Source organism: Plectropomus leopardus, chromosome 19, assembly GCF_008729295.1.
Source record: "Plectropomus leopardus isolate mb chromosome 19, YSFRI_Pleo_2.0, whole genome shotgun sequence".
Lineage (NCBI taxonomy): Eukaryota > Metazoa > Chordata > Actinopteri > Perciformes > Serranidae > Plectropomus > Plectropomus leopardus.
The window spans coordinates 27,964,317-27,989,112 of NC_056481.1; the positions used below are offsets into that span (position 1 = coordinate 27,964,317).

General features: G+C 40.2%; 1 protein-coding gene across 1 annotated transcript in view; it reads left to right on the plus strand.

The window, feature by feature from the left end:
* Positions 1–2,251: 2,251 nt before the first annotated feature.
* Positions 2,252–24,796, plus strand: part of cavin1b (caveolae associated protein 1b) — a 32,530-nt gene continuing 9,985 nt past the window's right edge. The window contains exon 1 of the mRNA XM_042507767.1: positions 2,252–3,129. Coding sequence (XP_042363701.1) covers positions 2,599–3,129 — 531 coding nt within the window. The 5' untranslated portion in view covers positions 2,252–2,598. The remainder of the gene's footprint in view (positions 3,130–24,796) is intronic.

Here is a 24,796-nt window from a genome sequence, read left to right on the forward strand (position 1 = left end):
AATCAGACGGGAAACAAACACCAGACTCCTGCGTTGAAGTCCAGGGTTTGCGGGACCCATTCACCACCCCTCCCGCCTGCTCTATAGATGCTCTTGTGTTTCTTACATTATGTCCTTGTTGGCTGCGTTTCAACTTGACACCATCCAGCACTGTTTCATACGGATGTGAAAGGTGGCTATTGGTGTCACGATCTTACGTCAAAAGCACAGTCAAAGCGGTCGAGGTTTGGAATTTCCATGGGCTGGACCTCCCAGGTGAAAGTCTGGGGTTTGCCGATGCAGCAGGTACCGTCCAGCCATCCACCAACATTAAACAACACCTTGACTGGTTCTGTCCGGTAATGTTCTCACCTAACTCTGTCCACTGGCATTACACTCAGATGCAAAAAGTGGCTTTTGGCATTACGTTATTATTGAAATGAGAACAGGCTGTCTGTGCCAGTGTAGGAAGTCCTTTATGTGGTGAGGAGTAAAGTAAGGGTGTGTAATCCAGTGTTTTGCAGAATTGTCCAGTATTAACAGTCAGACATCTAAGGCTGATGTGCCTAAAGTCCAGATCTTGAGAGGTAGTTGTAATTATCTACTGCATCTGAGTGTGTGTATGTGTGTGTGTGTGTGTGTGTGTGTGTGTGTGTGTGTGTGTGTGTGTGTGTTTGTGTGTCTGTGGTTTATATCAGTGTGATGGATGCAAATGTTTCACTGTCTTTATGTGTGTTTTTTTTTCCATGTTAATGTCAAGATTACTTATATTAGATCTGGTATATACATTAAATTGTGTTGGTCGACTAAATAACTGGAATATCACTTTAAATTTGAAACTGCCTTTGTCTTGGTCTTGCCTTTGTCTCAGCCCCTTGAGGACAGGTCTGGACTCGAGTGAGCTTAAACCATAACAAGGTCTTGCTCATGCTCTTGTTTCATTCATGAAACCCTTGTGAGTGTTTAGGTGAAAGATATGTTCTAACTGCTTGACCAGACCAGTGATAATGACTCAAATGAACAAGACCAATGAACCAGAAACATCAACAATGTATAGAATGGATTTTATGATGGTGTTTTTGGGTACTTTACTGTATATTTTAAGAAATGTAATCTACCTGTATCATTTCATGAATGAATAATACCCATAACAGAAATTTGTGAAAATAATTATGATGTTACATAATCTTCTGAAGTCAAGATGAGTTTTTTTTCTTCCTTGAAACAAAGCCAGTGATAAAAATAGGCAGGTAGAATGTAAGTTTCTTTGTTGACATTGGGATTCATAGTTTGACAAAATAATTTCCACTGGAGGTCTGTTTACTAGCCCATTTCCTTAGCTTTTAACTACATCTTACACCTTTCATCAAGGAGCCAACTCCATAATCACATGGACGACTATCCAGAGGTGTGGATTTGAGTCACATGACTTGGACTCGAGTCAGACTCTAGTCACAAATTCGATTACTTTAGACTTAACTTGACAAAATAAAAAAAGACTTGCAACTCGACTTTGACTTTAACACCAATGACTTGTGACTTCACTTGGACTTCAGCCCTTTGACTTGAAAGGCCTTGGCACCTTGCCAACATTGATGAAGTATGTTTCTGAAAAAGTGTGCTACAAATCAATTGTAAATTTATTGTAAATCATTATAAGTGTATTTACTGTATTGTTGGCATTTTATTTGGTGAGGAGCACATAATGACTTGTTTAGGACTCGAAACACTAAGTTTAGGACTTGGGGCTCGACTTGGTATTTGCTAAAAACTTGACTTGGAAAAAAAATATAAAAAGGACCTTGAGTTTTTTATGTTTTTTTTTCCAGCTAAAGTTTGACCTCAAGCAGCAGAGTACTCAAATACATCCCAGAATTGGGATAAGAAATGTAAATCTTGACAGTTTGTAATTCATCAAAAGACGATGTTGTTGCAAAGCATTGCTTCTTTAAATCCTTTTCCTTCCAGGTGTTTTCATCCATCATAAATCTGGCCAGCCTTGCATGATCTAAACATGTGCTGTACATGGGCGGGGGGGCAAATCCTGTCTGACATTCCTCTCCGTATGCTGTGCCTGAGCTTGTATACAAGCAGATCATTGCGGCTCTGCTCTAACTATTACAACCATGCTGATGAGGCAAGGCTCGACCACAGGGGTGTGTTAGGAATCATTGAGGGGCTGGATTTGTATGCTGGAGGTGGAGTCTTACCGATGTGTGTGTGTATTTAGGGAGGACATTGGGAGGAGTTTGAAGAGAGGGGGAGAGTCCATTGGAAAAACAGGGGGGTGGAGAGAAAATCCTGCCAGCTGTAGCTTGACTGGAGGGTTTCTCTGCCTGGTGTGGCATTCACATCCTAACGCTCATGTGGTAACGTCCAACATCGCTTGGCTTTCTCTGCACACTGGCCTGATTCCAGGGATCTGAAGTAGACTGGAAAGACACAGAGAGAGACAGAAAGTGCATGTATGCTGGAGAGATAAGTTAGTTAAGAAGTAGGAGGGAAAAAGAACAGGTCCAGAGCATAAAAGAAAAGGAGAAGCAGGTGAGAAAGGGAAAAGGGTATCTAGAAGAACCAGTGGTGAAGAAAGGCTGATTCGTAAACTACAAATCCACTGACATGGCAGCAATGGAAGCACTGGAATCCACAAGTGCCCAACTGGAGCCTCAAACCCTCACTGAGATCTCAGACGATGAGGTCAACCTTCCACCCTCAGACGAGGAGGAGGATGCCCTCGCCGCAGCCAAGAAAGAACTGTCCACCATGGGCACAGAGGGAGACGCCGCCGAAGACAAGGATGAGACAGCGAAAGTGGACCAACAGGTGAACGGCGTCATGGTGCTGTCTTTGCTTGACAAGATCATCGGGGCGGTGGACCAGATCCAACAGACCCAGAGTGGGCTGGAGGCCAGACAGCAGGAGATGGAGCGCTCAGTGACCACAATTCAGGGTGAGCTGACCAAACTGGCCAAGAGCCACAACACGACGTCCAACAGCGTCAATAAGATGATGGAGAAGGTGCGCAAGGTGAGCGTCAATGTCAAGACTGTGCGCGCCAACCTGGAGAAGCAAGGAGGCCAGATCAAGAAACTGGAGAACAACGAGGCTGAACTGCTCAAGAGACGCAACTTCAAAGTCATGATCTACCAGGTGGGAGAGATTGTGTGTTTGTGTTAGTGCATGTGTCAATGTGTGGTAATGGTTTGTCTGTTTGAGGTGTAAAATTGTGTATGTAAATGATATGGCACCTTATTGGTTAAGGGATGGGTGTGGCCAAACTGGAACTCTTGAATGTGAATGAAAGTCGTGTCAGTGCCACATCACTTTCCAAAAAACCCTGTTGAAAATTGTTGTGGTGGTGGTGATTTAATATGAGGTTTAATACGAGTGAAGAGGAAAGCATTTGCCAAAGATGTTTCGCATTTTGCTGAGGTGCTGAGGATTTTAGGGAGTGGTCGAAGGTTACCTCAAAGAACTGCTGGCAAGAGCTCAAGGGACAGGCTGTGCTATCGCTCATCACTGAACCTGCAACACCAAAAACATGCCACTCTGAAAATCATGCTTTTCCCACAATAGATAATATTTAACCACTAGGAAGGTACTCATTACATCACACACCTTTGCCTACTACTTTATTATACATAATCATCTAAGGTAAAGAACAATATTCAATATATTTACTGTAGCTTTGGTAATTATACACCCTATGTGACAACATACCCTAACCCTAAATATACCCTAATCGTTAACTGAAGAGTTGACCTGACTTGAACCCTTGTATGCCATCCACTCTAATCACCTCCCTACAACTTCTGCACAGTCTCACTGGAAAATTGTTGCCTGTGATCATAATCCAGGAAGAATTTGCATTGCCTTCAAAATGAATGTGGCAAAACACATTAGTAGTGCTAAAATATGAGTTCACATCCACACCTACGGAAACAATCACCGGATATATTACTCACTTATTTATTGGAAAATACAGCTTCCACTCTTTTTCCAGTTTGAGCTGCGTTTTCCGAGTATTCATAGATGACCATCTAGTATCAAAATACAAAAACATCAAGCTCCAAGCAACGCTTAACAGAGAATCTCTTTATGAACAACATAAAACATAATTTTTAAAAAGTTCTTATTCTTGCTCATTCAATGCGTAGCTTATACAGGCACATTTTGTGTTGTTCTCAAACAACATAAATTGTGCAGTGATTGTGCGTGTATGTCTGTGATTGTAAACCTCCCAGATGTTGCTCTTCACCTCCCCTGCCCCAACATCCAGATATTTCCCTTCAATGGCGCACTATATATAAAACACTCAAGAATACAAGTCAAGTTTGCTGGCTGCCCAAATCATACGGACTCCATTTGGAAAGTCCTTTCACTCTTTCCCTTTTTTTAAACAAAGATGGAAAATACCACAAGCACGCTCAAGGTCCTGTTTAAGGCAAAGGGGTGATAGCAGAGAGGAAGGGACGGGGAGAGAGGAGAGCTCTGAGCGGCAGATGTTTCATTTGAAAAGACAGAGAGCAAGCATTTTATTTGAGGGGAGTTGAGGGGAGCCCTGTTTCTTTTTTTAGCCTATGAGGCTGCAGTGTGATGTGTAATGGCTTACAGCTTTTTGCACAGTGGCGCGAGAACATTCAGAGTTTCCACCCTTGACTCAGACATCATGGCTTGGACTGAGCTCACTCCCTCTTTTTCTCTTAGTCTCTATCCAGCAGCTGGGCAGAAGTCAAATGAGAGCTCCATCTTAAGCAACCCAGACTGTCTGACTGTGAATGCTCATGAGTTAATGCTATTCTAACGCGCTTACACAATACATTTGGCTCCCTCGTCCTAGCCTACCAGCACAAGATTTTATACCTAATGATGTGCAGATGAGCAGGTCAGAGCTCTCAGCAAAAAGAATGTGCTAAATGCTAATCTCCATCATCACATCTGAAGGAATCTGACGACTGAACTGTTTTCCAATCTGAAAGGATCATAAATCAACATTTTAATTAGTATCTAATAAAGTCTTGACGCTGAGGATTGCAAGTTTCCAGTGCAATTTACTTGAAATACCACACAGTGAAAAACAGAACGGGCTGGGAGTTTTGCTAGTGTTAGCCAACTGCTCAGGCCCTGTGGCAAGAGAAACTCCCCCTGAAATGCCTATCTCTGGCTCCCTCACTAACTCAAAACACTGGCTTACTTTATGGGTGCCAGCTATGACATAATGTCAGATCCATCTTCATTAAAAAAACAAACCACAATGTGTTGTTCTGTTTTCAGTTTTCTGTGCTCCTTTGTTGCCCTTTAAGGGCATATTCTTTCAAAACCAGCAGTAGACAGAGACTCCACAACAATCCCTGAACTCTTAAACTGTTTATTTGGCTCCATGCTCAGTGTGTCAGCTCAGAAATAATCACAATACACACTGTCTTTGTTAGGACTCATCAGCTTTATTGACTTATACCAGTGGTAGTCAACTTATGGACCACACATTTAAACAAGAAAGTGATTCAACTGTGAATTGTTTTTGTACTTTTAGTAAACCTTGTGCCCCCTGACAGAAATCCTAGCTAAGCCCCTAATGTCCTGAAATCCCAGGAACATCCCAAAATCCTAGAAATGTCCTGAAGTCCTAGAAACATCCTAAAATCCCTAAAATGGCCTAAAGTCCTACAAGTGTCCTAAAATCCTTGAAATAACCTAAAGTCAAAGATTTTTCAAACATCCACCATAATAATGAGCAGGGTATTTGAAAGGAAGATATATAAAATGGAAATATTCAAGTAAAACAAAGAGTGTTCTAAAGATCCTCAGATGCCAAGATGTTGCTTTGGGGGTCACTAGCAACACTTAGTTACAAAGCTTTAATTCCAGCTGAGTGACCAGAAGAAATTGTTGGCATTCTGCATGTCTGAAAAAACTACATACACATTACAATTGCACGATTCACATGTATGATATCAATGTTTCCAATGTGATATAGGCTGACTTTGTCATTTAGAAGTGGAGGTGGAGGTGGAAGGGACGGTGTGTTAGCTAGGACAGACAACTACAAAGCTGCTGACCACTGTTTGAAACCAATAAACTGCTATTTTTTTAGCCAAGTTTCCAGCGGCTTTATAGCCACCAAACATGGGTAAAGTTTCAATGTGTCCAGTATAATAAAATCCAAATGATAACCTATCTGTGGTTTGCAGAAACCGACAATGCCAACATTTATTCTGCTGATTTTGTTGCTTAACTATTTGAAACCTGGAGTGACATCACTTTTCTTGTGTATTATCAGCATTTGAACCTCTGAACCCTGAGAAAATTGGTGTGATTTCTTTCAAAAACATGGGGGAAAAGGCAATAAGGAACTTTATTCCTCAAATTGCAATAAATTATTAGTAGATTTAGTGAATGATTTAAAAAAATAAGAAAATCCTGGAAAAATGTTTAGGGAAAAAAGAAAAAGCTCCAGAAAACTCTATTTAAAATATGTTACCGAAGCATTGTGATTTTTAACATTTTTTGCAGATCATTTACTTCCTTTTTGTTTTGTTTGTTTGTTTTAAAAAATAATAATTTTCAGGTAATATTCTTGTACTTTTTTTTTTTTTTTTTTTTTTACCAATTTCTTGGTCATTTCTCCTGTTTTTTTCCATGTTTTTGTTAGAAATCAGGCCAAATTTCTCAGGTTTCAAAGATTTGGTATTGAATGCATAAGGATAACTATTGACCATATAACCATTCCCACAGCTTGGATTTACCTCATTTACAGTGTTGACATTTCAATACGAAGTCAACATCAACGCTCCCTCGTGGATCCCTGTCATAACTTAATCACTTGGGGGTTTGTGAGCTAATTTGAGTATATTTATAAGTTTGTGATGAATGTAGCCTAGCAACAGATACAGTTTTCTGATCGTTTCCAAATATATTTTTCAAATGAGTGAAATGAGTCTTAATCCAGCCATCCCTGATTTATACCGTGCTGTTTGTCCCCTGAGGAAAAGCCCTGCCCTGGTGCTGTGTGGATAATAAAAACACACTGTTACTGAGTGATGTTTAGAGTTACATGGGGTCAGCTCACACAGGTAGGACATGGTAAGAGGGCTTTGTAGTGGACCATAGGGTGTTTAATCTCTGCTTTATTGGTGGCTGTTGACCCACCAGTCTTCCATCCACACCCTTGTGGGCCCCATTCACAAGTGTGGTCCTGATGAGACTCATGCTGATGGGATTCATGACCTTTCATCTTGTTTTGTTATGAAAAACAAATGTCAACTATGTATACATTTAAGGATCCTGGTAGTCTATAGCAAGACTTAGTGACCTGATTCCTCACAAGCATGCATGGATGTGTTTCTGCCTGCCTTCAGCAGGGTTTTTCCATGACAGGGAGAATTTTTTGGCAGGCCATTTGTCAGACTGCAATATATTCCGATGTGATCAATCAAAAACTTATATCAGTCTAAAGCAAATTGAAACGTCCTGTGATTAATGCAAACAATGTAAACAACATCCCATAATGCCACTGGTATGCTGGACCAGCTCAGGCCACTGTATGATGTGTGAATCAGCAGCAGTTCTGTCAGCACATCAACTGGAAGTGACTGTCTCCCTGTTAGCATGAGCAACTGTCCTCCTCTGGGAGTGTGTGTGTGGGGGTGTGTTTGTGCTTGTGTATCGGGGGTGTGTGTGCGTCTTTGGCTCATTTCAGCCTCAATATGTGGTAAGTCTGAGATTTACTCCCTTACATCTGTGTTCAGTTCCCTGACAGCTGAGGCTACATGCTGCCAGAGAACAGAGCTTCCTACACTTACTGAGGATCCAACCTGGAATGTGACAACTCTACCCCACAGAGTGTGAGTGTGTGAGCATGTGAGAAACAAAGGGAGCAAGGCAGAGTGATGACAATGTTAGGTGATTAAAGCTGCACAACTGTCTGAAAATGTGTTCCGTCACCCCTGTTCTTTGCACCTTCTCTATCAACCCAGTCGGCAGAAAAAATGTTGCCATTGTATGTTTCTGCAAACAATGTGTAAGCTACATTTGATATTATTATGTAGCACAATGATACTCAACTTGCAGCCCACAGGCCAAATCTGGTCCCTCAAACATTTTCTAATTCACTATAAAAATAAAGTGCATGCTAGGAATTGTTTTTGTACTTTCAGTGTACATAAGGTGCCACAGTGCATAAACAGCATCAAAATAGAGCTTGTTTATTTAAAAAAGTGACATTGGAGGATCCCCCTCACCACCTGACAGAGATCCTAGCTAAGACCCTTATGTCCTAAAATTGAAAAAATGTCCTACAATCCTAAAAATGAAATCCTAGAAACCTCTTAAAATTCAAGAAACACCCTAAAATCTTAGAAACATCCTGAAAAGCTAGAATTTTCCCTAAAATCCTAAAAATCTTGGAAATGACTCAAGTTGAGTATCTCTAAAGCAAATGCGTTGAAACTTCACATATTTAGAACTTTAGCCACAAGATATTGTCTTGGCTTAACACTGTCATATTTGGTGGCAAAAAAGTCTCTGGAAAAGCGTTAGGTCGTACCAAAGCTGCTGGAAAAGTGTTCAACAGTCACTCCAAATTATAAGTTTGGGTGCACAAAAGCTAATGAAAAAGTGGCCACAAGACGCTACAAATCACACATTACACATTACAAAAGATCCTGGAAAAGCAGCAATGGATCATTAAAAAAAAAAACAGTGGTTGTTGTTTGTTTGTCTGAAACTATGGTCTGCTGCTTGGCAGCCATCTTCGCCACCTCGATAATAAGTCAGCTCATTCTGCATCACCTTAGAAACATTGATATGATGAAACAAACAAAAGTAACATATACATGATTTGCAGAAATGTTCAACAACATTTACTTACAGTCACTGTGCTGTCTCAATGATGGTTGGCTTTGCAGTCCACATTCAAATGCAGACCTTAGACAGCTATAAACACACTTGCCCTTAGACTCGGTCTGATGACACGCTGTGCAACTTTAAGGTGTAGTTTCATGGGTGGGCACTCAGGGACAGTGTGTGAATAGCAGGTACACACCTGCTATCCCTGGATGTGTGTGTGCACGCTGCCACCACCTGCAGCAGAGCCTGCTGGTTGAGAAAAATACATCCTGTGCAGTGAGAACATGTGACCTTTGAAACCAGGAGCTTCCTCCATCACTGCGAGGAGGGTGGAATAATATGCGTGGGTGAGTAAGAGCAAAAGATGAACTTCAAGAAAAGATGTCCATCCGCTCTGTGCAGGGAGTTGATGGGTGTGTTGCGAGGAAGAGCAGGGGCCATATTTAGACAGCTGATTCATAGCACAGGCATCCCCAGCTCCCCGTGCTAACCTCCTCCTGCCTCCTCCTCAGTCACCGCCCTGTTCCTCCCTCTCCCCTGCTCGTCCATCCACCGGGATAATTCGTTCCACATCGCGTTCTCCCCACCTTGCCCCACCCTACACCATCCCTGCTCCCTTACCGCTACTCCTTCATTTTCCTCTCTCTCCTCTAATTTGATTCATTTTTTTTGTCTGGTTATTTTAGAGTTGATTAGATGCTTCCTCTTGATTAATCAGATAATCCAACTAAAATACATAATTCAAAAGGTATTTGCAATAAAATCTATTCATGATAAGAAACACATTATTTTGAAAAGAACTGCTTGAAAGTTATCATTCAGAATCGCAAATGTGATAAGTCCATGTGTTTTTTTAATTAGTGTCTCAGGCATTTCGATATATATCTGGGATATTGATCTTGATCTTTTGTTGCAATCTTGTTGCCAAGGCAAATAGCTCTCATTACAGTGTTGGTGTTAGGATAAGGATTAGGTTTCAATAACTGTTTATGTTACAGCTTGCAGAAAAATCGAATTATTATCTTGTTTATTTTTTACCTGTTATCCAGTGGTGATGACATTAAAATGTATTTTTATGAACACAAAGAGGTCCACTGTCTGCCTGAAATTATTAAATGATTGGCAAAAGCAGCATTTAAATCTAATATTTCCACAAACTGCCTGTCGAACCAGTTCTCAATCCATAGTCTTAAATACTAGAAGTGTTGCTGGAGTTTCTATGGCATTATCCATTTCTGCAAACCACAAATATGTTACATTTGTATGTTTAATAGATATCATATCAATGTAGCACATGGGCTGACATTGTCATCTTGAGTCAGAAGGGATGGTGGATGGCATGTTGCCGAGCTGTCTACCAAGCTGCATACCACTTTATGAAACAAACTAACCACTGAACTTGGGGCTTTTTTTTAGAGTTTCCAGCAGCTTAATAGGCGTTAAACATGAGTGAAGTTTCAATGTATCCTCTACATACTAACATAACCTAAGCTTATGTTACCTAGGCCTACTGGTAGTTTGCAGAAACTACAATGCCAACATTCATTCTGCAGATCACCTGGTATTATTAACTCACTGAGTTTCAGCCTTATTATATAATGGAAAGTGGCTTGTGCCAGCTTTTCTGGCCATTTTGAGTCATCTTTCAAGACCCACAGAATATTTTGTACAAAGACTCAATAGCTAGAATAGCTGCAAGAAGAAACTCTCCTTTTCGTCATGGAAAAAAAAACGTTTGTTTGTACCTTGTTCCATTCTTGATTTATCTGAAGCTGAATAGAGGCTAGTTTCATCAAAAAGACCACTTTTTTTCTAGAAAGCTGAGAAAAATGCATTTTTCTGAAAGCGAGTCTGTCAAGCAAAACACTGATTTGAATGTTATAATTTTGCCTTCAATGACATAAAAGACATCTGCAAATGTGTGTTTTACACTGGCAAAACTGGCCACTTTACCCTCTCCGCTTTTTGGGGGGCATTTTATGCCAATATTGAACTGATGTAGCTTTGTTGCTGTAGTTTTGAATCAACTCTGTAAAGATCACTCTGCTCTCTGATCCCGGCAACTCCACTTTATGTTTTGATCTACTGTCTTTTGTACTACAACTATGAATCCCAGCAGCCCCAAAATTACACACAGGGAGTGTGAGAGCGCCCCCTTGTGCCAGCTGGCAAAAACATACTTTGACGTATATATACGTCAATGGCACTCAAGCGTTGGCTTTTGAATGATGTCTATATACGTCAATGGCACTCAATGAGTTAAAGAATGTACTAGAATAACTTCTGAATATAATTTCACCAGCCTGTTCTAATTCCGAACTCATGAAATACGACTGCTTTGACAGGGCTGTTGGCATAAGATCACAATGCCAAAAGCCACCTTTTGCATCTGCATGACACATGTCAGCTGAGAACACAGCCAGACAGCAGCAGTTGCAGTGTTATTATAAGCAGACAGCCAGATGGCTGGATAGCTGAATGGTACCTGCCGCATAACTTGAGAATGCAGCCAGACGGATTGTGTTGTATTCACATGTAATGGTAGGCATCAGGTTGAAATACTGCTCACAATGGCGTAACTTAAGGAGCGCAAGGGTGCATGAAGGGCGGGCTGTGGATGAGGTCCAAAAAATCATGCATTTGCTTCCGATGTGAATGTGATGTTTTGTTTCCACACCTTTTCATGAGCCTCCTTCCCCTAATGCTAATGCCAGCATGTACGTTTTTTGATGTCCTTGTGTTGGTTGCCATGTGCTGTTGTTGCCTAAACATAACCATGTCGCATATACCCATCATGTGCTTGTATTCACATCATGGCAGCATCATCCCAGAACATAAACAGTAGACGCAGAAGGATACCTAAAACGTAATATGTGGACGGGGAAGTCCTATGCAAAGCAGGAACATGTGACAAGTTGGGATGAGAATGTATTAACCCGTCATAGTGAGTGACTGCTGGTTGTAAGAATATTTCATTTTAAAGTTGGTTTTGTTGAGGGCAAATGTTTGATCAATACAGTCAGACAGTAAACATCTTTGAGATTAAAAAAATACTTTTGAAGTCTGAACCCACTGCAGGTTAAAAAAAAGAAGAAGATATTGCTCTCTAAGCTCTGTGTAAAGGAAGCTACAGTATGTTACTGAATCAGAGAGTAACATACTGTATGAAGTATAATGTATTGATAATAATACATTAGCATTAGCTATTATTCATTAATTAGCACACCAGCCAGCTGGGCCTGCAAGCTGCCACTATCACCTATTTAACTCATAAAAATCGACTTGACCTTTTAATAACAAATTACATGGTGGTGATGGGCATAAAAATGTTAAAATCACATGCTGGCAACACAAAAACAGTGTCAGTATTGTTTTTGTGTTGTCTATTATGAAGGAGTCCAATTTCAAATGTTGTTAAATGGTCTCAGTTTGGTTTAGAGACAGAAAAACACATAAGGTTTAAAGAAAAAATTATGATTGGTTTAGTTTAGGAAAATATCGTGGTTTTGGTTCAAACAGCTTTTTATGGGAGGTGGGGGATGTAAACTTCAGTATATTGACTTTTTACATAAAATACCTGCATAAATTGCTTTGCTAAATTACATTCAGTCTGCAATGTCACATAACTACATTGAATTTTGGCTTCATGTAAGACACAAACAGCAGTCTTCTGGTTGAATGCCCTGTGTTTGTTTGACCCATTCACAACCTCTCCCCCCTGCCCTCAGTATACTTTGTCTCATTTTATACGTAGTTGGTGTGTCCACCACAACAAGCGCCTCATTGACTTTGCATAGACATTGTTTTCATGTTGCCAGCTTGAAATTTAGACACCACATAGTGTGTTTTTGAGAGTTTGTGTTTGTGCTTAAAGCCAGTTTTCTATCAGCAAAAAGGCCAAAAATATAAATACAAATCTGCCCCCGCATTCTACCCTGGCATCTTTTTTCATCCACTCTTATGACATTCAGAGGAATCACAATTTCACAAACAACCTGTCATAACAGATTTTGCTCATCCCTCTCTTCTACTTTCAACCAAAACACCATCCAAAACAGCTGTTGCCTTTATGCTCCCCACATTTCAATCAAAATCATCTGTATTTCACTGTGATCACAGCTTCATTGAAATTATTTCCAAATGAATTATTCTGAATGCTTTTGCCCTTGAAAAAACTAGATCTGCAACAAAGTAAAGAACACATTTCACCCACAGCCTGGGAGCAATGAGACTCCCAGTAACAAAGTGCATGTAAATTAATCAAGAGTGAAGCCATTCTTCTCCCACAGGTCGATCCAGGTCCATATAAGGACATGTGAGGCAGAAATGTTCCCCGCTCAGTTTACAGGCCAGATTGTGTGTAACATTGTTTCAGCTGGGAGCAGTGCTTTTTGGTGGAGTGTTTTTGGCTTTGGTTCAGTAGGTAGGGGAGGTGTGAAAGTCAGGCGAGATGGTCAGGACACTGATGAGAGCCTGTTGACAAAATGGGGAGGAAGGATAGAGCAAGGGAGAGAGAATAAAGGAGACAGACAGGGAGAGCAGAGGGCTTATGGAGACAGAGAGAGAAGGGGAGAGCTGTCTAAAAATAGCAACTATCACATAGTTGTTTGATTGTGAGAAGGAAAAGGCCTTTAGGAGACTGTGTTCCTGTTTGGTTTGGACCATCAGAGGCCAGGGCCTGGACAAGCACAGCTGACATTGAGGACACAACATCAACTTGTTTGTTAATTCTTGACATTCAGACATTTTTCAAACGCTCACAGATACTTCAGCGTGTTATGCTAGTAGAAGCTAGTGTAGCAGGCCACAGGGGGCTAGTAAACATACTGGTTTTAAACACCCAACCTACAGATTCTTTTTCTATTTTAAAACTTGCAGTCTTCAGACCCAACCAACCACACTCGAGTAACGCCATTTGAAGATATTCATCAGGCTTCATAAATCTCCTTCTGGAAAAATTTCAGATTTGATCGGCCAATGATTGTTCTGAATGTATGCATTAGTAGTCCCTAACAGTCCCTCAGTGTATTTTTCTTTAATTGGCTTATTGGCTTATCCTGTCTTTTGAATCTGAACCTTACCAATTTTGTCCTGTTGCCTAATGCTGATCAACCCAACCACAAGGGGGATCATCCCATTCTTATAATGCAATCATGAAATACCACCGCTTTTTTATTTTTTATTTTTTTAAGTTTATGGCCATTAAAAGCAATGAACAGGCAATTAACATTGCAGAACAAAATTGCCTTAGAGTTTGGGTTTTACCTGACTAAATACACATGTGAATGAAGATTAACCATACAATATTAAAAGACACAGATACCCATGTACCCACCTCCCATGAACGTAATAATACGCATGCCATCCATACATATGCACATGCATCTACACATACAAAATGCAAAATGCATATATACATATTACACATATGTATACATATGTGTACATACACATATATACATGATATATGTGTGAATGATATATGCATGAATCCACAAAAAATTTAAACCTCAGAATAATACAAGTTTTCTTACCAAGGTAATCAATTACTGATGCCCATCTCCTTCAAAAAGTGGGAAGTTGTAGTTAAAGCTGAGCTGTCATGCACTCCATCATGTAAACTTAATTGACCTTTTGCAGCCATTGAGGGTTAAGCTTCATACAACTAATAGCAATTGTTTTTCTTGCAGTCATCAGCAAAATATGCTGTATAAAACACTCATTTGTTGGTATATCATAGTAATAAGGCACATCCAATAAAAATAAAAATGGGTTTAAGGGAATGTCCAATTCCAGGATTCTCTTTATTTCTTCTTGTTTCTCCAACGTTTTTCCACAAATACCGCCGCTTTGACAGTGCTTTTGGCTTAAGATCACAATGGCTAAAGCCCCCCTTTATGTTTGCATAAGACGCTGCTTGAGGTGTCAGGTCAGAATGCTACCTCGGTGTTATTATATGTGACTGGATGGCGAGATGGCATCTGCTGTGTCTGCATGATATGTGCACTAACAGCATCACTTAAAAACATGAACAGATGGAACCTGGTGCGGTTGCATGAAACACAGCGGGAAGGCATCAGATTGAAACGCTGCCCATAACAATGTAATATAAGGAGCGTGAAGTCACCTATAGGACAGGAGGGGTGTTGGATGGGTCCAACAAGCCCTGTGTTTGCTTCCCATCTGAATGTGATGCTTTTTTTCTAAACCTTACCATGTCCCTCTATCCCCTTATCCTTAACATCTGTGCCTGCATTTGTGTTTGTTAATGTTCCAGTATTGGTTGCCATCCTGGAACATAAACTGCAGATGCAGAAGAATTCCTAAAACGTAAAATGTAGACGCCAAAGTCCGTTGCAGAACATATGGGGGCATCCATAAAACTTGAAAGGTGTTCTCTTTAGCAAAAACAAAGAGAGAAGGAATTATATAAAGACAATTTTAAAGATTTTCACTCCTCGTAAAGTATTGTAGTTTGGGGCTACTTTATCAATGTGTGAAATGTTCAGTTTGTCGCTGATATAAATAGCAGGTAGAGCCAAGGATTTTTCGAAGTGACAGAAATATGCACAGAGCGAGAGACCACAAAGCAGAGCGGGTCATTCTGCTTAAAAACACATTTTTGTCCTTTAAGCCCTATTTGGATCTCGCACATGAAGAGCTCACAACTGTTGAAATCTTTTGTGTTGACTAAGTGTGCCCATCTGTTGAGCTCGTTTACACATTAGGCTGTAGATTCCATCTGCACAGTAATAATTAATTCAAAAAAAGGAGCAGTCTACCACCAGACATTATACACTTTTAGTCCCACTACATCACTTTCACATTCTCTCATATCCAAAGGCATGTTTAAAATAGTTCAAAAATACCACTATAATTGTTCAGCTGTGGTGAAATGCATGTCAAATCTGATCTGATGCTACTCACTTGATATCAATAGAGTAATTATCTTTCAGATCTTACCCCGAATAATTTTTTTTAAACTTCTGAGTAGAATCTTTTCCACATGAGTCAGTCGTCTATGACTCATAGTCAAAAGCTGTGGTTATTGAAAACATTACTTTGTTTACTCATATGATCCACTCTGTCATATGATTCCAGCTTTGAATCCTCTCATGGCTAGTCAGGATTATTGGCCCTGAACAGAAGTATGTTTGTGATAAGTCACCAAATCACCCACTTCAATAATGATGTGAATGTTAGGATCACTTCCTTAAAACTTTAAACATTTCAACGGCAACGTTTCTAAAGTTTATGGCATACTTAGAGCTGACAAGAGCCATTACTTTTTAAAAATCTGAGTCATTACTCTTAACAGTCTCATTTCATTATTTTGTTTAAAACAGTGGACTTCACCTCAGATCTTAAATATCAATTAAACCATTTTTTTTATTATGTTATAATCTCAATGTAACAACTGACATGACAAATCCTTCCCTAGATCCTAGTCTTCATAAGCAGATGGGGTTTGCTTAGTTGTCATAGAGACAGTTAAAATATCATCGAGTTACTTAACACTTTGAGACCAAGGGAAAATTGGTTTGATTCCTTTTTTAAAATGGGGAAGAGGCCACAAGTAACTTAACAAAACATGGCCCACAATAATGATTATTATCCTCAATTATCATCATCAATTACAATTATGATCCCTCCCCCTTTCAAAACTAATTTTAAGGTAGTTTTCGTGTTGTCTAATTTATTGCAATTTTGGGACACTTCTAAACTAATTTGCTCAGGTTTCAAAGTGTCAAATAGCTTGTGAAACTGAATACAGCAGAGGAAAACTGGTAATCCAGGTTTAAGGGGGTTAAAGGTCCCATATAAGGCCCATTTTCACATTCATATTTGTATTTAGAGTTTAGACTGCAGCATGTTAACAGGCTTTAATGTTCAAAAAAAAATTTTTTCATATACTGTCTGCATGAATATACCTGTATTTACCCTCTGAAATGCTCTGTTTTAGTGCCTCTCTCTTTGAGCCCAATCATCTCTGATTGGTCAGTGTTTTTACATCTGTGCTCTCAGCAACTCTGCACCTTCTTTGCAGCAGAGGAATGACTGCAGTGACACTGTAGCACCAATTTCTACCCTCATATAGAAAGAAACTTGTAAGTTGACCTTGAGTTAAGAAACTTTGTCAAAGTAATACTTCCAAGGTCGAGGATGAACTTTTCACCATAACAAATGACACCCTAGTGACATTTAGTGCTGCCCTTTTTGTGGTTTTGCTCGGTTCTGTTCTGGGACTCTTCTTTTTTAGGATGTCCACAATGTTTTCTTAGCTGTGTTAATTAATAACATCAGACCAGAAACTGCAACACGTTCTCATCCCAAGCTGTTACATATTGCGTCTTTGCAGTGGACTTTCAGGTCAAAATATTACTTTTTAAGTATCCTTCTGCATTGGCTCTTTACATTCCAGGATGCCGCTTACATGATGTCAACAGATGCATATAGTGGGATGATGCAGCACATGGTGATGTTTAGACAACACTTGTGCATGGTAACCTAGCTGGAAGGTTAACAATTACACAAGTTGTACCAACTTGTGGTTAGGATTAGGGGAAGAAGGCACATGGTAAGGTGTAGAAGAAAAACAACACATTAAAGACAGGAGGAGAACACCAGACTCCCACATGAAAGTCCCTTGGTCCTCATCTGCCCTATAGGCGCCCTCGTGCTACTTTTATTACATCATTACTGGCAGCTTTTCAATCTGACCCCATTCTGATGTGACAGGTTCCATCTGACCACATTCTCAAGTGATGCCCTCCAATGGCTGAAGGGTTGTATGACTAGGAATGCAGCTTTGCAGATAAGGTTTTTGGCCCGTTCTCATTCTAAGTTTGTTAAATACCACCACTTTGACGGTGTATGATCCAGATGCCTTCCAAGAGGTGGGCCAGAAACCTTCTCTGCAAAGCTGCATTCCCAGTCATACAACCCTTCAGCCATTGTGTGGCTAATGTTCAGTTCCAGTCCTTGTAGCCTGGAATCAGTTGGATAAAGTCTTACTTGAAAGCAGCTTTCTGAATTTAGAATTCTCATTCTTGGTTCCAACTAAAACCAGACTATGACTTTCTCACCTTAGGAGAAAACTCTTTTGAGCTGGTCCCATACTTAACAGTAAAGTTAGGATATCACAGCTTCTGCTGTTCTGATTTTTACCATTCTTATTTACAAAATAGGCAACACAAAATCACTTTACCCCTTTAAAAAAGTGGCTTCCTTGTGACTGTGCTCATCTTTAGCCTAACAGTCCTGTTAGCTTAAAGCGAGTGAAACATTGCACAGAGAAAGGACAGGCGCAAACAGCAGAGGAAGAAACCACTTCTTCTGCAGCTCCGTAAATCTCTCCATAAACACTAATCTCCTCCATTGTTATTGGAAAGAGTAACACAAGGTGACCATGGGAACAACCACTGTCATCCCTCACTGTCCAAGTTCCTGTTAGTCAAGCATGAGGAACTGTACATAGACTCAGAGAGGGCCAGAGAGGAGGGAGACAGGGCTGCTGAGCTTCAGTTGCTCACCCCATCATAGTTAATTAGATCCCTTATTAGCAGAATTATGCAGTGCAAATTAAAATGTCTGAAAAGTAAGCGATTATGCATTAAGTTGTCTTTGGATATGGTGCTACAATGGTACATAGTATCCTTAAAGATTTTATCACTCAGGAATTATTAATGATGGGCTTCTGTGTTTACTCACTAAGCAGTGTGTGCCTCTGTGGGATTGCATTTGCATGTGTGTGTGTTTTTGTGTGCTCTTACATGAAAGTACATGATCAGAATACCCGCCAACCCCAAGTATGTCGTAAAAGCAACTTCCAGTGATAGTCGACAATGGCAAGCTGTGTCTTGCCATGAAAGCTTAAAGGAGTCAGAATGAGCTGCCTCAAACACACGTGTCTGCAGCCTTGGAAACACCTCAAGAAATCCTTATTTGTGTTAGATTCATGTGTGCATCCTCACAAAGCTCTTATGTTGAGGCAGAAAAGAAGTTTGTGCAAGCTGTTATGGCTCCTGAATACACAAAGAAACTTGCAGAGGTGCCTTAAAGCACTATAAGAAATGCTGTCATTACAAGCAGCGGGCCACGAAATAACACAAGGAGATACAGTACATCTGGCCAGGAGAGGAGAGGATAGAGGTGATGAAAATATTAGCAATAAATTTGATGGAAGTAATTTAACTCTTTGAAACCTGGAAAAAAGTGCTTAAAAATGCTAATTATTTTGTAATATATTGTTTAAATATGTAAATAGGGCATCTTTTTGAAAATGTTTTTTAAAATCTACTAATTTCGTGCATTTTGTGATTTTTTTTGCCAAGTTGCTCATCGCCTTTTCCCTGTGTTTTTTTTTTTTTTAATTTTCTTTTAAAGAAATTGCATCAATTTGTTCAGGGTTCAAAGGTTTAATCACATTACTTTTCTTATTATAAAGTGTGTGCTCCAGGTCTCAAAGGGTTAAAGGAATAGGTCAACATCTGCTTTCTTTCTTAGGGGGTTGGTCCAATATGTTTACTGTTGTTATCATTATTTTTAATACATAATCTAATATTTTAAATTCATAATATAGATATAAGGAATATGATGAACTGTCCTGCTAAATTATAAAAAGTACACCCAACTTTCCCACTGTCCACTATTCAGGCCAGTTGAATTAACCTCTTACTCTTTTGTTTGCTTAAAATACTAAAAAAAAAAAAACCTTCCTTTCTTCTCTGTACTAAACCCCTCCCACCAGGCAACTATGTGCATCTGCATGCACTCCATGCAGTATCCCAGTGTTTCTCATTGATTTATTGAATCTTACTTCGGTCCCTTCTCACCCTGCTCTCTCTCTGTTTGTTTATCAGATCACAAGTGATACAGAAGTTGGCTAGGTAATGTTAGCCATCTCACTGTCCCTTTGCCTCGCCCCCATCACTGTGGACTTCTTCCCCAAGAGGAGAGGGGGCAGCAGCTCTTGAGACTGATCTTTGGTTGTCGACGGTTGAGGCTTGGCAACCACAAATCCCTCAGCACTGCGTGTCAAAGTGGGGTGGTGGTAGCACAGGTTTATTTTGTGTAATGGCAGCAACTGAAAGTTTGCTGATCAGGTAGCAAGTAGAGTTTGTCCGGTCTTCTGGAGCTTGGATTTACACTGGCTGGTTCAGGTTACTGCAGCAGCTGAGTGGGGGTCCATTTCTAGAGCTACTGCCCCTTTTCTCCTGGCTTGGTGGTCTCTAGCAACAAGCTGAAAGGGAGCATATCTCCACCTACCATGGTGAAGTGAGACATAAATAAATAGATTCTCCCCCAGTGTTTGTGTACTAAGACAAGAACAGTAGTCCAATTAAATAACCTACTAGAGCTCTAACCATAGCTCCACTTAACAGTGCATGGAATCATACTGAGCATGATTCGAGGCTCAAGCAACGTTAGCTACGTAAATGTGAACTTGAAGCTGCAACCATAAGCTATTGGCTCAGTTAGCAGAGTGCTAAACTATTAGGAACATTTTCTCTCTAACTTTTAAACCCCTCGCAATACTCTTTTTTTTTTGGATTGCTCTGGAATGTAACCAGTTGTTGCCATCGTGGAATTGCAACGTTTACCTGCAGGATTCTTCTCCACTGAATCAGGCTTTCACCAAAAGGATCTGCACACAAATCCCCAATTATAGAACAGCCAATAGGAACATCTCTGAAATGACATGTGATTGGCCAAAGTCTCCACAATGGGCTAGATTTCCCAAAGCCTTAAAACAGAACCAAGAGGAAGTGCAGAAGTCCAGTCTTCTCTGAGATAAATTGAATAACAATATGCTCAAAGCTTATTATGGTATTTTTGCCCAATTATTTCAAAATAAAACTGCCTACCCCAGATTTAACAATCAAGTGCTCAATGGAAACAAGACTGTTCTCTGACACATTTCTCACACTTCTGATGAATACATTGCTTAAAAAAAAGGAAAAAGGAAGAAAAGACATATAAAAAAGCAAAAATGTGATTTGCAAATAGGATGTCAGTCTATGAACTAAGATGAATGGTGATGAGTGGTCAAGGACTCTAAAGCCTTCCTGGAACAAGTGAACTGAACTAAAATTAAAAAAAAAAAGTGAGATTATCTGGCCCACAGCTGGCACAGAAATATTTTGGTTTCACTGTGTTTGGTTGCCATGGAGCTGTGACACTGATCTGTCTCATTCCTCAGTGATCTGAGAATCTTAGTTGACTCTTAAACCACTGACTGTAAGGAAACCACAGACAGTACACACCAAGGGAGGTTGAGAGAAACCGAGAAAGGGATGAATGCCACAAGGGAGGAAAAGAGATTGATGGGAAGAGAAAGAGAAGCAAAAAAGAATAAAAAAGAAAAGAAAGGTTGCTGCTGTGCTCCAGTGCAACAACAGACCTGGTGACTCATCCCTCTCTCTCCCCCCTCAGGGACCTGCGGCATGCCATCACTTTATATAGCAACTTCTCTCTCTTTTTTTCTCTCCCAGTCCCATGTCTCTGATTAAAGGGAACAAGTGGAAAACAGGAGGAGAGTAGGGAGTTCTCTCCCCAGAGTTTTATGCTGTGTGTGACCATTACACTCTTTCCCATGGCACTCACATGAGAAATGTACTGAAAACACACACACACACACACACACACACACACACAGAGTCTCTTCACTGGTTAAAGCAATGTATGCCTGCACATCCATCACCCTGAGAAGCCAGTTTGACCGAGGACATTAGGGCCATAGACTGTATAAAATAATGGACGTAGCTACAGTAACGTCACCCACTGGTTTGTGGACTCCCCATTTGAAACCTGGAGTTACCCATTTCGGTTGTAGCCAGCATGCTTTTTTTGGAGCCAGATGTGACCATATTTGAAGGAGGGGTGGGGCTGTGGAAGTAAGGGGTGGAGCTTCATCATTCATAACTTTGAGCCTTAACCCATTCAGAACCCAATTATGTTCCAAACATAAAAATGAATGAATTGAATTTCTACTCTAAATGCACCCATATATATATATATATATGCTGACATTAAGATCCACTGTCCATTCCAATGGAAGGATATTTTTGAAAAAATCCTGAATAAAAGATGGAAATTTTTTATATGAATTGCAACTCTTAGGCATGCTCCTATGTAGATGCCTATTGCGCATGTGCTTGCAGACCTGTGCCCGTAGCTAGGAGAATTAGGAACCAAGGCCTTTGGAAGATGTATGATTACTCCTTTTTCTTTTTAAGTGCTGTGGAGTTGAGGGTCAAAGTTTATTCTTGACCTTGAAAACAGCAGTTGAGACACAAATCCATTAGAGTCCATTTATTGAAGCTCTCAATCCCTATCACATCACATGATCTTCATCTTTATTCCCATGACAACTTGGTAAACCCCATTGGCTGATGAACATCATGTGAAATGATCAAAAGCTCAAAAGCAGCTACTAAATGGACATTGTGGTGAGGCTGTTTTCTCAACTTAAATAAATTGGCATTTGTTATTCCGAAGCTGCGGAAAAAGAAACCCAATGTCCTCATTTGCTCCATAGACCGGCCCAGTTACTTTTTACATCAGCAGTTATGTCAAGAGGATTCCCCGTTTTCCTGGATTTACTGGAAAATCCCCTCACTGAGTGAGTGTGTATGTGTGTGTGTGTTTGTACTGTACTGTACTGTACTGTACATGTACATGTACATGTGCTGTATTCATTGGAATTCTATTACACACACACACACACACACACACACACACACACACACACACATCTGGCCTTTCCACAGCAGTAGGGCGGTTCTTGGTGGTTAGAGTTTAAACAGGAAAACAGAAACAGAGAGGGGTGTGTTGCAGCGGGATTCCTCTCTCTCTCTGCATCACGCTGATGAGTAGCTGCACTGTGGGCTCAGAGTGGAAAGCTTCCATGGTGTGCTCCATGTCCCATATATGGTCACATATACACACATGCGCGTGCACACACACACACACACACACACTACTCATGCAAAGACCTTCATCACACAAACATGCATTTTTATATTAGCATGCATATACATATTACACATCTGTATAAGGATGTGCTCAAAAACACAAATGCACACAGTTACACACAAAGACACACATCTGTGTACTTGCTTGCACAGATATACCTACAGTGTACATGCGTACACACACAACTCTAGCAGTAGTCAGTGTAGCAGTAGTTTTTTTGGTGATAAAGTTATCCAGAAACATTGTAGTTCCAGTCAGGCTCACCACTGTTACCATGGAGATACAAGTAAAACTGAGGCAATAAAACTGAAAACAGTTAGTTCTGGCATGATTTTTATTTACAGACATTAGACAAAACCGTCATCAGAAACTACAGTGTAGAACTAATGAGATGAAGTACAAAGCACAGATTTAGCTGAAAAACAAATGATTGTCAGCCTGAGGCTAGAAGTGTAGACACACACTTGGCACACACTGGGCTGAGGTAAGTGTTCTGGCATTGTTGTTGCTGCCATGGTTTCCCTCTGCCGGTTGATAGGCACAGTGGCTCACCACTGGCTACGCCCAGAAAAATCCAAATATGCCCACATGAAACATCCCAGACATCTTTGAAAGGCGACTTTCAGGAAACACACAGGCACAGACAGGAAAACAGGCAAAGAGTCAGATGTAAGTCATAATCAACAGCAAGATTTAGGTAATGGCATTAAGAAATTGATCAAGTGGAGATGAAGAACTACAGAAGTCCTCCATCTGTTGTTAAGGTGTCAGGATACCTCTGTGACATTCCTGCTTAAAGGACCAATTTCGTTACAAGAATTTAAACATATGTACTGAATGTGTATATGTCACATTTTTGTCACGATTTTTGAAACAAATTTTTTTAGATTTTTATGGCAAACAGTTTTAGATTTTTATGCCACCGGGCCTGTGATAGCCAAGGCTGATGGCATTATGGTTTCGGGTTGTCCGTCTGAAATTCCCTCAAGAACACCTTGAGGGTGTTTTTCAGATTTAGCACAAACATCCACTTGGACTCAAGGATGAATTGATTTTTGCAGCCAAAGGTCAAGGTCACTGTGACCCTGCAATCATCTCAATGACATTAACACAAAATCTGAAGATAACGTTGAGGGGGTTTGCTTAAATTTGGCACAAAGATCTACTTGGACTCAAGTATGAACTGATTAGCATCTGGTGGTTGGAGGTCAAAGGTCAATGTCAGTAAGCTGTAACATGTTTCTGAAAACACTAGGCAAGATGATGAACCCCAAATTACCCCTGATGCTGTGCATGAGTGTGTTTGAATGGTTACTGAGTAGCAGGTAATACTTTGTACGGTAGCCTCGGCCGCCAAGTGTGTGAATGGGTGAATGTGACATGTAGTGTGAGTGTTCTGATTGGTTAGAAGACCAGTAAAGCACAGTCCATTTTATCATTTCCTTGTAATGGAAATATATAAACACTGGCAAACTGCAACACAGGCCATGCTTGTTACTATTAATGGTCACCAGTCTTCATACTGGGAAACTAAAATGAAATCTATTACAACTAAAAGTAAAAGCAACTTTGTAAGAGAGAAAAACCGTAGAGGCTCATGCCTTAACACTTGTGCTGCGCTGCACAGCAGTAGAGTGAGCAGTGGGACAGAAGTCACCATGCACACTCATCATGAAAGAAAAACACTGCGTTGTGCTGACAACACAGAGCATCAGCCAGCTGATCTCAGCAACTGACACACACACAATGATAGGCTTTTGTTACAACTATAGGCTTCATATTAGAAAGTGCTTCGATTTAAGATTTAATCAGCCTCTCTTACCTTTTCATTTCAGTCTCAACTTGCGTTGCGGTTTTTAATAGATAAATAAATCTTAAAAGCTAAGACAGGTACAGGGGCTGCAAATTAGCTTCAGCTAGATTAGAGACATCAGCTGCATTTTTTTTTAATTTTACATGTTTAACAGCATTAATCTGTATGGTCTTTATGAAA